We start from the raw sequence: 15,173 nt of genomic DNA, 5'->3' as shown, positions 1-15,173 counted from the left end.
AAACAGTCTTCCAAAGTCTGCCCTAACTGCTACACTAATATATTCAAACTCCAGGTCATAGCCTGTTATTACATAAAGACGTGGGTGTAAGCCGAGCTTGGTGGCCTACAACTGTAATCCCAGCACTCAGGAGGCTGAGGCAAGACAACTGAAAGTTCATGGTCAGCTTAGGCTACATAGTGAGACCATGTCAGAGAGAATGGGGAAGGAAAGGAACCCACATAATGGCCAAGAGCATACTTACTAAATAAAATAACAAAGATAATATTTTATTGAAATTTCTAAGATTAACTTTAAGATGTGTTGTCCAGGACTAGAGAGATGGCTCAGAAGGAAAAAACAAAAACCAAAACCCTTGCTGTTTTTGCAGAGAACCCTCATTTGATTCTCTGCACCCACGTGATGATTCGCAGCTGTCTGTGACACAGTTCTGAGAAACAATGCCTTCTGACCCCTGAGAGCACCAAACATGCACGTCACATGGCACATATATATACATGCAGGAAAAACACATGAAATAAAAGGAATAATTCTAATTTAACAAAACACTTAAAATGTGTTATCCACGACTAGGTAAGTTTCATAATTCATAATTTCCCAGATTGCATGAAGGTATTGTAGCACAAATACTAAACCTCATTCATATGTTATATGGTATTGCTGGCAAGGTTGCAGGCTGGCATATCACTGCCTATACAGTGAAGCACGAATACTTCCACCCTCAGGATGAAGCGAGTGAGTGGCTTTGGGGCAGCAGCCAAGCTCTATCTCAGGTGCTGTCCTTGCCATTGTCTGTCTTCAGAGCTCGGGGCTTCAGAACCCCAGGCTATGTATTGTAGGTGTGTGCAGCAGGATGGGGTACATTTCTGATCAGAACTTGAAGCCAGAATGAAGCATGAAGAGAGTGAGGTGTGCTGCTGCTGGGGTGTGGCTTCCTGAGCCAGACTGCGGAGGCTCAAGCTCCAGCCTTGCATCTCAGCAGCCAGGAGAACCGGGGCTGGGCTGGGACTCTGCAAGGGCGCATCGGTACCAGGGCAGCCTCCTGACCGTGCGCCGCTCACACTCCCCACCCTCTCATAAAACCCAGTTCTTTTCAGATTTTTCCAAGAAACACTAAGTTTCAAGTGGTCACTTCCATCTTATGGGGCCTCCAGTGTCACGGAAAGCCAAGTGACACCCTCCTAGACCCCCTGAAGAGCACAGGATGAGTGCTTTGGCGAGTGAATGAGATGGCAGTGTGCATCTGCCTAGGTTTCAGAAAAGACTATAAATTTCCTGAGTTTGTGGTTGCAGCTGGTCTCCCTGGAGCAGCAGCTGACATTTCCCCCTGTGTTACATTCATAGTCCATGCATGTTTAACCTGCCAACTTGAGTGAGCATTGTGGTCTACAGACTTAAAGGGTTTATAATGAAGTCTTGAAAATTTACTTAAGAAATATGAACTTCCCCTCACAATAACAAATATTACTACAAATGACTGTGTTAAATTATGGTCACTTAGACATTTCTGATTTGTAGGAAAATTAAAGTTAATCTTACAACAGCTTCAGTTTCAAAATCAAAACATGACTTTGCTGACCGCAGACTTCTAGGCTGTTAGTCAACAGTACATGAAGTCCCTAGTGACCACTTTTTCTTTTAAAAACATTTAATTTCTGTATGTGTAAATATGTGTGTGTGTGTGAAAGAAAAACCCTAAAAAATCTACTGTACTTGGATCTAGGTAATATTTCTCTTGGGAAAACAAGTTATAAAAGAAACTTCAAAGTGTCTGGTAATTTTGGGCACATGGACCATAATTTTATTATTCTTTAAACTGTGTGAGTAAACTCATTTACTCATTTGCCTGTATCCCATAATTTAAAAATCATTTAAAAATGTTACAAATTCATAGTAAATGAGCTGAGATATATTCCTTTTTATAATGTTAAAAAGAAAAGGAAGCCTTTCTGGTCTCCCTCATCCCTTCCTAGTTCCTTCAGGGAGTAGGCAAGGACCCTGATTTGAATGCTTTTTTCCACATTAAAAATAAGACTACAAGGTCTATTGACTAATATTTAGCAGCTAATCTTAACGAGGAAAACTGTCCTGAATGGTAGCATTTGCCCACTTCTGTGGTGTAAATACTCCCAATTTCTCGGTTCCCAGCTACCACTGTAGCTACTGAACTCAGATACTGTAGTATCTCTCCACCCAGGAGACACAGCATTAAGGTTAGTAACCTTGAGGTCATAGGTCATAGGTCACAGTAAAATGCCGTAGGATAATTAAGAATCGGTGAATCTTTGTTTTAATACATTTTATTTAATACATTTACATAATTTAATATTTAATAATAGCTGTATTTAACAGCCAGTTTATAAAGTTTCTGAAATTAAGTGACTTGCCCTCACAGGCCAGTAACATCAGCTCAAGCCCGCTGCAGCTGGCTCCACGGCAAGGCTGAGGGAAGTGGAGAGAGGACATGGCCAGCCTTCTCCAGAATAGGTCTCAGGACAAAAGGGTAGGGCCTCCAGGAGCCAGTCAGCCCCACTGTAGCAATTGGCTGAGACCTGAAGGACACACCCCCTGGCCACCCTACCAGGTGCCATCCCACTCACCACCTATAAGCTTTAGAGGAGTGTCCTCGAGCATCCCCGGACCAAAACCCCCTGAGAACTGTGGGGCACAGCTTTAAAGCACAAACTGGCACACAGTTTTCTGTAGGAGACACTAATTCGGTCTCAAGACCTGACTGGCTTTTGTGCCAGCTCAGGCACTCACTAACCCCAGTGGCCTGGAACAGGTCATCCCACCACATTAGTCACTGAGGAGTGAGTGTCCAGGGTTGGTGATGTGACTTGATCAGTCTTTCTTCCAGCTCTGAGCTCTTCCTGTCTCCTGTGTTTACTGGGGGCCTTACAGATGGTGTCAGCCCCCTGAGGGGGGCATCTCAGGCCAGAGGAGCATGACCTCCTCAGCTTCTCTCAGCTGCAGAACGGGGGTGTTGCCAGCCAAACAGTAGAGAGGGCCTGTCTGTGGGGTGCCACGGTGTGCTTGCGGGAGCTGGTCCCCTGGCTAGAGCTGCATCACCAAGCCTTCAGTTCTTGACTACTTTATCCTCTTCTCTTCCGAGTGGCACCCCAGGTGTTGGTGGAATATGACTTAAAGCCTTAGAATTTAATAAGTCTCAAGTCTTCATATAGAGAAAGACTTAGGAGACCAACAAAAGAGGATTGTCAGTTTGAGGCCAGCCCAAGCTTTATAGCAAGACATCCTTCCCCTCAAACCGAGTACCGTCAAAGTCAGTAAAGGGAAGGCCCAGGCCCACTGTGTTAGGAAACTGGAAGTGCATTGTGCAGCTGAGTGTCTGTACATCAGGTTTTCCATGAGTTAAGGCTAAGAAAGACTGAAGGAGAGGGGAGGGGAGGTGATGCTTGGTGCGTGTTTCATGTTTAGTGCGAGCACCGTGTTCTCCACACCTAGAATATACTTAGGAAAAGCAAGCCAAGCCCAACGGTGATGGCGCACGCCTTTAATCCCAGCACTTGAGAGACAGAGGCAGGCAGATCTCTGTGAGAGCAAGGCCACACTGGTCTATAGAGTGAGGTCCAGGACAGTCAAAGAAACCCTGTCTCAAAACCTACTCTACCCCCAAAAAGCAAAGATAAATTGTCAGCAGCGGCCTAAACCTACCCCCTTGGGTGACTGTGGTTGGGAAAGAAGATACTGTGGCTACAGTTGCTTCATAGCTGAGCTAAAATGGGCATTTACTTTTAAAGTTACCCCGACTTACTGACACCTTTGTCTTGTATTTTTATTTGTGAGGTATTGATACATTTTAAACCAAAGAGAAAGTGTGGAGAACTCCCTTGTATTTTGGCCAGTTTCTACATGACACTAAATATACCCTCTCCGGGCCCCTTCCCATCAGCCACTCTGTGGGTGAAATTTCTGCTCACTCAAGTTATTTTAGAAACAACTCAAAGAATGTGTTAGAGAGCGAGGCTGACAAAGTCCTAAGACAGCACACTGTGGTTCTTTGTAGACTAGCAGCTTCTGAGCCACTTGCTACATTCCAGGTGGGTCACCACATTCAGTCTTCACACAGAGCTCTGGAGTCCACTATCAAGTGTGAATCTGCTGCAGGTCAGATAACAGGAATAGGAGTCCCCCTGCCACCGGAGGCCCCACCCACAGCCAGAGCTCTTGTAGCAGCCTAGACATGGTACCTGCTGTCTAACAAGGATGTCCATTTACAAAGCCCTATCCAGACAACCAGACTTCCTATGAGTGTATACAGATGGTGATGTAGGACAGGGCTTACAGTTATCACTTAAGAATGTTGACATGTCCGCTTTGCAGGTTGCCAATTAAGCAAAGATCAAATTCTCCCATAGAACGAGAATGGTGCCTCTTCACTTGCAGTCGTTGCATGTCGAGCATCCCTAACTCCAAGTAGTCCAAAATCTCTAAGCTTCAGAGTTTCGTATTAGTGGTGCTCAACTGATAGTGTCTATGCAAATATTCTAAAACTCAAAGCCCTTTTAAATCTTCTGGTCTGAAACACATCAGATAAGAGCTTACAAGCTTCAGTCTCCTTCTGCACATAGCAAGGCAAAAGTCTGGAAGGCTTATATTACTTTGCCTCAAGTCACATAGTAAGTAACCCAACAGGGTTTAAGCCTGGCCCTTGTGACTCCAAATACCACATTCTTAGCTAAAATACAAGTTATATACTTTTTTCTGCTCATGAAATACTTATGTTTATCTTACCATGTGAGTTACCCACCACTGAGTACAACTGGTTTTCCTGGAAGAAGCTGTGGTTATATTTTGGTCTTGTCCACTCCCTGGCACACAGCACACCCCAGTTTGAGATACTTAGCACTGGGCTAGTTAGTGGTTCTACTTGAAATAATAAAAGGAAACTACAGTTCATTGCCTTTTCCCCCTGAGCATCTATATTTTGAATAGAGGTTTTGAGGAAGCCAGGAAAGCAATTGAAGAGCCAAGGAACCAGCTTTTCACTTGAGAATAAGCCAGTTCAGGCTCCTGGGTGCAGACAGTCCTCACTATACCCCAGTTCCTTTCTCAGTCACTGTTATGTAAATGATCCCTATATTATAGCACTGAACCCAAGGACCTGGTCAGAGTGTGGCCAAAGTTCCTGTACAGCTCAGTGTAGAAAAGTCCATTTGTGTATCTGAATCTTGTTTACTGAATCATTTAAGGAATGGGCCATCTTTGTACCAAATATAAAAGTAGGAATTAGGTTTTTTTTAAAGACACTGGAACAGTATTGCTATTGTTTCGTTGTGTATGTAATTGACTCTAAGAACCATTTGTTAACTTCCAAAATTTCATAGCATAGTGAAGAAAAACACTCAGGAATTTTTTTAGCAGCATGTTAAGTAGATGTGGTAAGATGCCATGATGAAGTACCATGGAGTCAGACTGCAGCTGACGGGGAAGACTTGAGAGGTACAGTAGTGCCATTCTCGGCCTAGGTAGACATATGTGTCTGTTATGACCTGGATGCTTTCATATTCTGTAATCACCATGCTCATCGTGACAACATCCAGAAATGCACCTGACAAAGTCTAATTCTGCCGTTAATATGGAAAGTATTTGTTTTTTAGGTAAAGGCTACCATTTCCAGATTGTTGCACGGACTCTGAAATGATAGATTACACAGGAGTAAGAGCACAAACATTGGGATGATACCTCTCATGTCCAAGTGGGCCGTGCAGGACATAAGGCCTCCTTTCTGAGTAGGAAAATCACAAGTTAAACAGGCCTGTGGGGAGGGGCCTTCCACCTCACCCTGTTCTCAGGCCTCCTCTTGACTCTGCGTGGCCTGGTGAGCATAGGCATTCTGCAGCTGCTGGCCTAGCCAGGGACGCCACAGTGTGCTAAAACCTCAAGTAACCAATAACTCTCACTAGGAGAGTCAGAGCAAAAAGCAGTTAAAGGGAACAGATAGAGGACACCATAGCTGTTGAGCTTCGGTCAGTGGTTTGAGCACTAAGTACTACCATCCTTTACAAGAAGGAAGCTCCCAGCTTGGGAATGGCCAGGGATTTAAGGATGGGTGAGTTTCCTTCAAGCGGGAGGAGAGAGAGAAGCTCCCAAGAGAAAAGCTCTTGAAACAGAAGGCCTCAGGTTAGGTACAGATTCGTATTGAGGTTTCCCACCAAAGCTATGGGCCCAATTTGGAGGAAACTCAAAAGCAGCAGCTAGAAGGCCACTCCATTACATAGGAAAGGGCAGCCTTTCATGAGACTTGACGACCTACTACCAGGTTTTTCCCCAGGGCAGAGCATCTGTCAAGCTTTACTGTCATGTGTCTTCCTCTAAGGCCTTGGCTGATCACCTGCAACTCTCATTTCAGATTCATGACAGATGCTGCACGCCGAGAACAGGAATCTCTGAAGAAGAAGATTCAGCCGAAGCTTTCACTAACCCTGTCCAGCTCCGTGTCTCGAGGGAATGTGTCCACTCCACCTCGACATAGCAGTGGCAGCCTTACTCCCCCTGTGACCCCGCCCATCACGCCCTCCTCTTCATTCCGCAGCAGCACTCCAACAGGTAAGCAAGCCCCTTAGCTGGGGACACAGACCCACAGCTCGGATTCTTTCTTCACCTTACTTTGTCCACTCATTTATTTGTTACCTGTAAGCCATTATAGACTATGTGCCTGACTGCAGTGATGATGGGTTTATAGGTTTTTAAGACCTTATCATTATTGTGTGTGAACTGACAACCTTGTTTAATCTGCTCATGTTTCTGCCTGGGACAAGGGTAAGGTGCCATGCCGGTTCATCCGTACACATGGACCACTGGGACGTTCCTTACATTTGTCTCCTGATTTTTGCTTATTTTTGTAATTTTTCTTAAATGAGGAACAAAATCACTGGCTCCTACCTGTCAGAGAGTGAGCTGCAGAAGTGAGCAAGCCCCATTTCTACCATACCCTGGTAGATGTCAGCAATGATTAAACACTGAGGCAGGATCAGAGCTGAAGATGAAAACTCAATTCCTGCCTAAAGCAGCCAGTAGGCTAGGGGGCTTGTCTGCCTGACAACTGAGTTTCTCAGTACACCTTGGCTGAGTTCATTGTTTTGCCACAGCATCCTTCTCTCTCACCAGGTTGGGAGCATCCAAGAGGGCACTGGAGGCCCTGAGTTGCTCATGTTCTTCACTTCAAGGCAGCAGTGTAAAGCAGGCACTGGGGACTGGGAAGGTCCTTCTTTGCTTTATCTGAGAAGCAGATTCCCTCCCCTCCCACTGTAGGAACATGGACTATCACTGATCACAGAAGTACACATGAGTACAATGCCGTGTCACCTAGAACTCAGTGACATGAGCAGCTCCAGCTCAGCTGGCACCGGAGGAAGAGGCTCATAGGAAGAGCAGTGCAGTCAGTAAGGCTAGGTGGGGAAGGAGTGTCACTGGAAAAGGGGACAGGGAGTGTGTTCCACTGTACAACAGCCACATGTGGGGGAGCCTGCATGCCCCACAGCAGGCAACACTGCAGACAGAAGAGGAAACTGAGGTGGTGGTGGGGCCCAGGCATCATGTTTGAGATTCTGGTCAATCCTAAAAAAAAAAGTCACTTGGGATGGCACCAGCGTCCCTTTGGCATTGCCTCCCTGACTGAGACCTGCAAATCCCATAGTTCCTTGTCTCGTTTCAAGGAAAGTGCCCAGAGTTCTACTTCTCATTCATTAATTCACAAAATATTGTGGTAATAAACTCCCTGGAGTCTGGGAAGATGTTAAGTTCAGCAGAGTTAAAGTAGGGTCCTTAGTGTTCATGATTGCACTCCAAGGAAGACCCTGGAGAGTTCCCAGTCTTCCTGACTGTAATGGGGGGACTTATATCTCATGATGGATGGACATCCTCAGTGCAGCCATGATTGAGCACTTTGAAGACAGAAAAGCTGTACAAGCCAGGGACCAGAATTTCCTGCGAGCTCTTTATTCAGAAATGTCATTACCCTAAGCAGGTCACAGAATGCTGGAGCTCACCAGATGTTAAAGGCCTGGCATCGGTTCGATGTCTTGGGTCATGGGGGTGTGGCCTCAGGATGCTCTTGCGTTCTGTTCTGTGAACACCAGCTTTCAGAGGCTTCGAGTGTTTCTACCATGTAAGTCTGAAGAGTGGCAGAGCTGGGCATGCAGAGTGCTGGGTCCTTTTCCCTGCGGCTCCCTATAGTAGCTCCTCAGATGGGAAGTGAACTGTGGGGCCAGCAGTCTCCAGCAGAATGTTTCCTACTTGAGGTAACGTAGACTGTGACTCACGGCCAACATCAGGTAAACTGGACTGCCCCAATTAGTAACAGGCTCCCTGATCCCTATGAAAACCAGGACAGTTCGAAGTGAGAGTTTATTATTTTTCATGTAAGAATATTTGCAAGAAATGGAATCATTTCTTTTTCTTTGGCCATAAAGAAATTTTTATGACACCCTGTCCATTTTAGCAATTTCCCACCAAAAGAATTAATTTATGTCGTGGGAAAGATGTATCATTTTCAGTCTGTCAGGATCACCGTTAAGTTATTTGCTGCTTGAAGAACATTCCACATAAACATCAAAAATCAGCAGAGGAAATGGTTTCTTAAGCCCCTGCCCTGCCCAGTTTTGGCTGTGGGTGTTTTCCCTGTTCTGAATGTTATTTTACCTGTAGCGAGGGGATCAGCCTTGTCCCTGACTCATGTGGTTCTAGCCGTTTCCACTGCCAGGTCATAAATAATATCCTGCAGCTCCACCTCCTGAGCCTGCTCTCCAGCTCCCACAGTCAAGGTGCAGTCCCGGGTTGGAAGTAGTGGTCACTTTGTAGAACATTTCATTTATAGATATTTTAAAGTTCTACTCTCTGAACAGCCTGGAGCCTGGTTTGGGCATTGACGTTAGCTTCCCAGCCTCTCGGAGAATCTGCCACCACGGGGACAGGTGAGCAAGGAGTGTCTCAGCGAGAGTGAACACGTCCATTACACGGGCCCAAGTTGCAATCACAGAGACAGAGAAATATAAAGACGACAACTCGGTTCTCTGAAAGCAAGGTGTCAGAATAACCCCATTTTTGTCCTGTAGAAATGACAGTTTCAGAATAGTTTCTAAAGGTGGAGGCAGTTCACATTCCTGTTTACTGTTCATGCTCACTGCATTCTTTCTGGGTGGTTCTGTGATCAGCCCTCCAGCAGGCCCTCGGAGTCGGCTCTGCTGTCCCCAAGTGTGGTGGAGGAGATCTGACACTCTGCATTCCCGTCCGTGGCTGTCTTTGCAGAGAATGTGCTCTTTCTGGTTTGCCAGGATGCCCTAGTGAGCAGTATTATGCTGGGATCTTTAAAACATTCATTGTTGCTGTCATTGTTATTTTGAGTCAGGGTCTTATTTAGTCTAGGCTGAACTAAACTTTCTATGTAGCCAAGGCTACCCTTGAATTCTTCATCCTCCTGCCTCTTCCCCAAGATTGCTGGAATTGTAAATGTACACCACCATACCCAGAGTGCTCCTTTGATATTGTTCCTGTAATGATTGGTGTTCAGGAGTCTGGAAGTTCTGCATTAGGACTTATTGTCTGTGGCCCTCCTAAAATTTCTTTGCAATTACACCATGTGTGTGTGTTGTGTGCATGTGCATGAGTGTATGCTTGTGTGCATCAGAGGACAACTTTCAGGGGCCGTTCTCTATATTCTGTGGGTCCTGGGGATTGAACTTGGATCTTCAGGCTAGGCAGCAAGTGCCTAAGTGCCTTTACTTGCTGACCCATCTTGTTAGCTCTTGGCCAACTTTTGATCTTTGTTTTGATTGAGATATGAGTGTTTGCAAACTGAAACTCCGTTTTGAGAGTATATCACACTCTGGAGAGGACTTAAGAACCTCCTTGCAGAAAGTTCTGGAAGAGTTGTTAAATGGCATCTTGACACAGGGCATTGTCATCAGTCATGGGAAACCTTGCCAGGATGACACAGGGAACCGGGTCAGAGGTCTCCGATGCACTGCTTTATGAACCAAAGTGGACTTGGGATGTGTGTCAGCCTCATCTCTGCACAACAGGCATCTCACAGCTGTGCAGGTCAGAAGCAATGTTAGCAGAGGCTGTCCTCTGAAATGATTCTTTCATTGTCTTTCACTGACCTTTTTAGAAAGACTGCCTTACCTCAGAAGTCACACAATTATGGCATACTATCTTTGGGGAATTATGAGGAGTATTTTAGACAGGTCTTATGATAGCCAAAGCCACCCTCAAACTCACTGTGTAGTTTAAGACAACTTTAATTTCCTGATCCTCAACCTCCCAAATGCTGAGATCACAGATGAGCACCTCCATGCCCACCTGCTTAAAATTCTTATTAGACCTTCAGCTCGCAACCCAGCCAGCCAAACCAGCAGTTTAACTGGATTCTGCAAGACTGAAAACGCAAGGCATATAAAGGCCCGGGAACTGTGGCTCGCCCTCAGCCAGCCAGTCCTCTTTCTACAGCACTCACTGCTCACACCACTGGCTCTAGTGTAATGAGTTCGATTAAGGTTCCATCTTAGGGTGATCAGGTTCCAGAGAACTGGTACTTGCATATTCATGATTACAAACAAGCTAGTGACACCTCAAAACTGGCCAGGGTGGTAGAGTTTATACAAATACGCTTGTCAGGCACTGTATATCGTTACTTTACTGTCATATCCTTTCAGTGTCTGAGTTCTCTGATCTGTTCTTCATTCACGAGATCCTAGTCTAGATGGAATCTATAAAGAGACCTAAAATATTCAGTGGTCTCCAATTAATAAAGAGTAACCAGAGGAGTGCACAGCAGCCAGTCACAGCAATGTCAAAGGTCCCCCATCAGTGGGATGGGAAGGTCTTCACATTGCATTGGTGAATGCAAGTGGTCAGTCAGATGACTAATAGACTGATATTATTGCAGAAATGTCTCTAGTGTTTTGTTTCCTGTTCCTTTTAGTAGGCTCTTTAGTATTTCTTTATGGTGTTTTTACAGTAAGTTGTTCAAATGACAAAGATTTTTTTAAATTGCATAAGTTCCTAAATCACAGCAAGTTATTTTTAAAAATATAATATTGAACTAGTGAAATGGCTCAGAGGGTAAGGGTGCTTGTCCCCCAGCCTGAAGACCTGTGTCCCATCCCAAATCCCACAGGGTGGAAGGAGAGAACCGATTCTTGCAATTTGTCCTCTGACCTGCACACATATGGTACGACTCATGTGATGTGCCCACACACATACACACAAGAGAAGAAATAAATGTACAATTTTAAAAAGCAAAATAGTAATTTTTCCTGAGGGTGAAAAAGACTATGTTACAGACATACAGAATGAGCTGCTAGGATTTTGCTCAAGGTATTTGGAAGTTTCTGTTGAGTAGAGGTGCAAAGGGCTCTTTTTCCATGCCTTTATTTTCAGAAATCAAAATAAAATTTGCATAAGAGCAGAAAAGCATCAAAACAAAAGCAAAAACCAAGCAGAAAAAGTCAAGGCCCTAGTCAGCGCAGCACAGCGCAGCCTACCCCAGCCCAGCAGCGGAGTGTGGACCACAGCATAGAGAAGACCCCGTGTGACAGTGAGACAGGAGAAGGAGACACTTGCTGCCAACAGAAGGTTGCAATCTATTACAAACATGGGAAGCTCTAGTTTGGGCTAACAGGCCCTGTATTGAAGAGTGGACTGTCTGAATGGAGCCTAAGAAACCTTCCCTAAAATCTTCCTGTGGAGAAGTTGGATTGGTTAGTCATAAAAGCATTGCCCTGTTGCTCTGTTGTTGTCAGAGCCTCTGCCCAGCCTGCTTGTGTTTGGAACCACTGCAGACCCTCTCCTGGCTTGAGATGTGTCTGTCAGCTTGTTTACATCCTGCTGTGTCTTAATCTTTCTCCCTTCTGCTTATGAGACTAACAGAAGCTGTGTTGCCTGAGCATCTAGTCTCTCACAACTTACTCTAATCTCTGCAATCTTGTTCTCTTCTCCTGCATCCCTATACTGGGGAAGAAACCCTAGGGCCGCCCGCATGAGAAGCACACCCCGGGCCATACGCCAGCTGTGGCGGATGACTTAACATCTACTCTCTTCTCAAAGTGTTAGAAGAGTAAAGTAGACAAAGAAATAGGGTTCCATCCATGTTATATAACTACTGCTAGATGCCACCTAGAAGCCTTCCCACACAATGTTGTTCTTAACCAGAAGAAACAACCAAACCCGTGTGCCATGTGATCTGTAGCGATAACAGTATGTTATATATACTTAGCACTTTATACTGTACAATATTCTCTTTCATCAAGTAATTTGTTTTTTGTTAATACTTGATAAGATACATTATTAATACCATGTTAAAGACAAAGGGGCTTAAATAACTTTCTTGCATTAGCTGTTTCCCAAGCAGGTTAGCCTCCGTTTTCCACAGCGCTTGGATCTTTTCAGCAGACATATTTATTAGTATTGGGCATTCAGAGAACCATAAGGCTTCTCTGTGTATTAAAACATTCATTCCTCAATAGAATCCAGTTGGAAACACGTTGAAAAACAGTGACTGCAGTGTATGTATGCAAGGGTAACTGGCCAGCCACAGCCTATAAGAATGACGGAGGTTACAGGCAGGCCATCAGTGCCTCTCCTATGAGGATGGATGTATGATAGTGAGTATTCAAGTAGTATAGACTGTACACTTGCCTGCGTGGAGCCAAACGCAAACTCCAGAGGACAGAGGACAGGGTGGCATCAGGGAGAAATCAGTGTGGGGACTTTATAGCCCCAGATCATTCTAGAATCTCAGCTTAGGGAACTGAGAAGCAGGCTTTGATATGTTGACAAAGCTGTGTGTCAATCTAGAGTTTTCTGGGTGTTGGGGCTAAAGTAGTGAGAGCCCTTCCTGTCAGAGAAGTCTGGGAGGTAAGTGGCCTTAAGCTTTTCCAAACCTCAGTTTCCTCCTGGTGTAGAGGCAGCAATGCCTACTTTACTGTGAGGCTCTGTCCATGCAATGAGAACAGGGAGCAACTGTGGCAGGCCTCACTCTACCCTTAGACCCCCTGCACTGGTAAATAAGCCAGTGTTCAGGGACCTCTGGCTGTCAGAGGTGAATATGGCTGCTGTGCTATGGTCAGGCTGCTTTGAGCTTCTTGAAGTAGCTATGCACATTTTCAGCACAAAGAAGACATTTTTTGCCCTTAACTGAAAGGACAGACAGTATTTCACTAGTGCTGGCCAGGACTGCTTGTGTGTGTTTATTTTTGGTCTGTATTAACCTCAGAGAGGGCTGGTGCCAGGAGCGCGCAGTACAGGTGGGATCCGCTAATGACCTGTTCTGGCATGGCATAGTTCCAGGGGAAGGCAGGCTTGCCCTTTCCTTGTCAGAAGGGATGCAGGGTGCAGCTAAAGACTTCATAAGATCAAAGAAAGCATAGACAGTTTGGACTTTATCAAAACTTTTTGTGTTTATTTATTTATTTGTTTTTTGTTTATTTAATCTGTATGAGTATTTTGCTTGCATGTATATCTGTGCATCCCATGTATGCCCGCAAAAGTCAGAAAAAGATATCAGATCCCAGGGACTAATATTACAGACAGTTGTAGTTTCTGGGACTCGAGCACAGGTTCTTTGCAAGAGCAGCAAGTGCCTTTAATAACTGCAGCTAATTCCCCAACCCTTAAAAAGTGCTTAAAGAATAGTATTGTGAAATTGAGAAAACAAACAACAGAATCGAAAAAAAATATTAGTTCACCATAGCAAGAATTCTTACAACTCAGTATTAGAAACAGATGGCACTATTGTGACCTTTCCTCACCCAGGATGGTAGGAAAAAGGGTTGTGGGTTTACAAATGTCTAGACCCTCTTCTGTTATCTTAGGATCATAGCAATAATCCCAGTAGTTGAGCTTCAAAGAGAGCAGGAGGCTGGCTGTCCCTCTCAGATTCGCACTCACTGTCCTCACCCTGTGCCCTCGCTTGAAGGTGATGCCCACAAGGGCTCATTTACCACCAGAGTCAGGAAGTGGAGAGCTTCTTCTTCCCCACCTTTGGGTGTTTTACATCTCAGTTTCCCATTAAGAAGTGATAGCACTGAGGGCTGGAGAGATGGCTCAGTGGTTAAAAGCACTGACTGCTCTTCCAGAGGTCCTGGGTTCAATTCTCAGCAACCACCTGGTGGCTCACAGCCATCTGTAGTGGGATCTGATGCCCTCTCCTGGTGTGCCTGAAGACAGCTACAGTGTACTCGTATAAATAAAGAAATCTAAAAAGAAGTGATAGCACTGAATACCTACTTAGTAAATTTTATATTGAGGTCCTACTGGCGTGTAAAGGACATCACAGTATTCAGGACCATAGTCATGAATCCACGTCATTCAGAGCAGTCATTGACCACAGCATCTCAAAGAGGCCCTGACTGGGAAGAACAGGGGTTGTTGTCCCTCTGGTCACCTGAGGAGGACAAGGCTAACAAGGTTAGTCTTCTCAGGGGTACAAAACAATGATATGGGCCTGGCAGTTCCTCTAGGCATTTATCCAGTGGGATGAGAGCATCTGGCCACAAGAGCCAGGTACTAGAAAGTACAGAGTAGCTGTGTTCTTAGTAGCCCCAAAAGACCCTTGGCCAAATGTACAGCCAGACAGTGACATACTATCTTACAGCAGTAAGGAACAGAACTACTGGTGTATCAAAGACAGGCTTGAGTCTCAGAAACATGCTACACAGAGGGAAAGAAGACATAAAGAACAGAGGACTTCAAGGACCTTCAAACCTCTCTGCTGTAGAAATCAGGCTAGTTCAGCCAGAGCCAGGGCCCATACACAAGAATCTTCTGGGGTGTTGGATATATTCTACACTTTTTCTGGGCTGTTGATTATACAAATTATGCATTTGCCAAGGTGCATCCCACCATTAGTGAGTGTTATCCTGCTTCCTGGGCTTCCTGAAGCTGCAGGTACCATTTCCCTGCTACGGACAGCCCACGTGAGAACAAAGGAAGTCAGTACAAGCAGCAGAGGGGCTGTCAGGCTCTCTGGCATTTGCTTCCCACTGAAGGACAGTAAGCAGGATCCTTAGTGTTCCTCACTTAGGAACATTACTAAACGAGTAGCATGAACAAAGAAAGCAATCCCCTCTCAAGTGAGAGACTGCGGAGAAAAGGTGAGGGGTGGAGAGAGCTGCCAAACCGCCTTACGGAACTATCTTACAGAAAATCCA

General features: G+C 45.2%; 1 protein-coding gene across 4 annotated transcripts in view; it reads left to right on the top strand.

Annotated features, from left to right (window-relative positions):
- Jazf1 (JAZF zinc finger 1) overlaps positions 1-15,173 on the top strand; it is a 300,560-nt gene that overhangs the window by 249,952 nt on the left and 35,435 nt on the right. For all 4 annotated transcript variants that reach the window (XM_006505943.4, XM_011241295.2, NM_173406.3 and 1 more), the window contains one exon: positions 6,374-6,570. In XM_006505943.4, the coding sequence (XP_006506006.1) occupies positions 6,374-6,570 (197 nt within the window). The remainder of the gene's footprint in view (positions 1-6,373; positions 6,571-15,173) is intronic.

This window comes from Mus musculus, chromosome 6, assembly GCF_000001635.26.
Source record: "Mus musculus strain C57BL/6J chromosome 6, GRCm38.p6 C57BL/6J".
Classification (NCBI taxonomy): Eukaryota; Metazoa; Chordata; class Mammalia; order Rodentia; family Muridae; genus Mus; species Mus musculus.
This window is presented reverse-complemented; position numbering and strand designations above follow the sequence as displayed.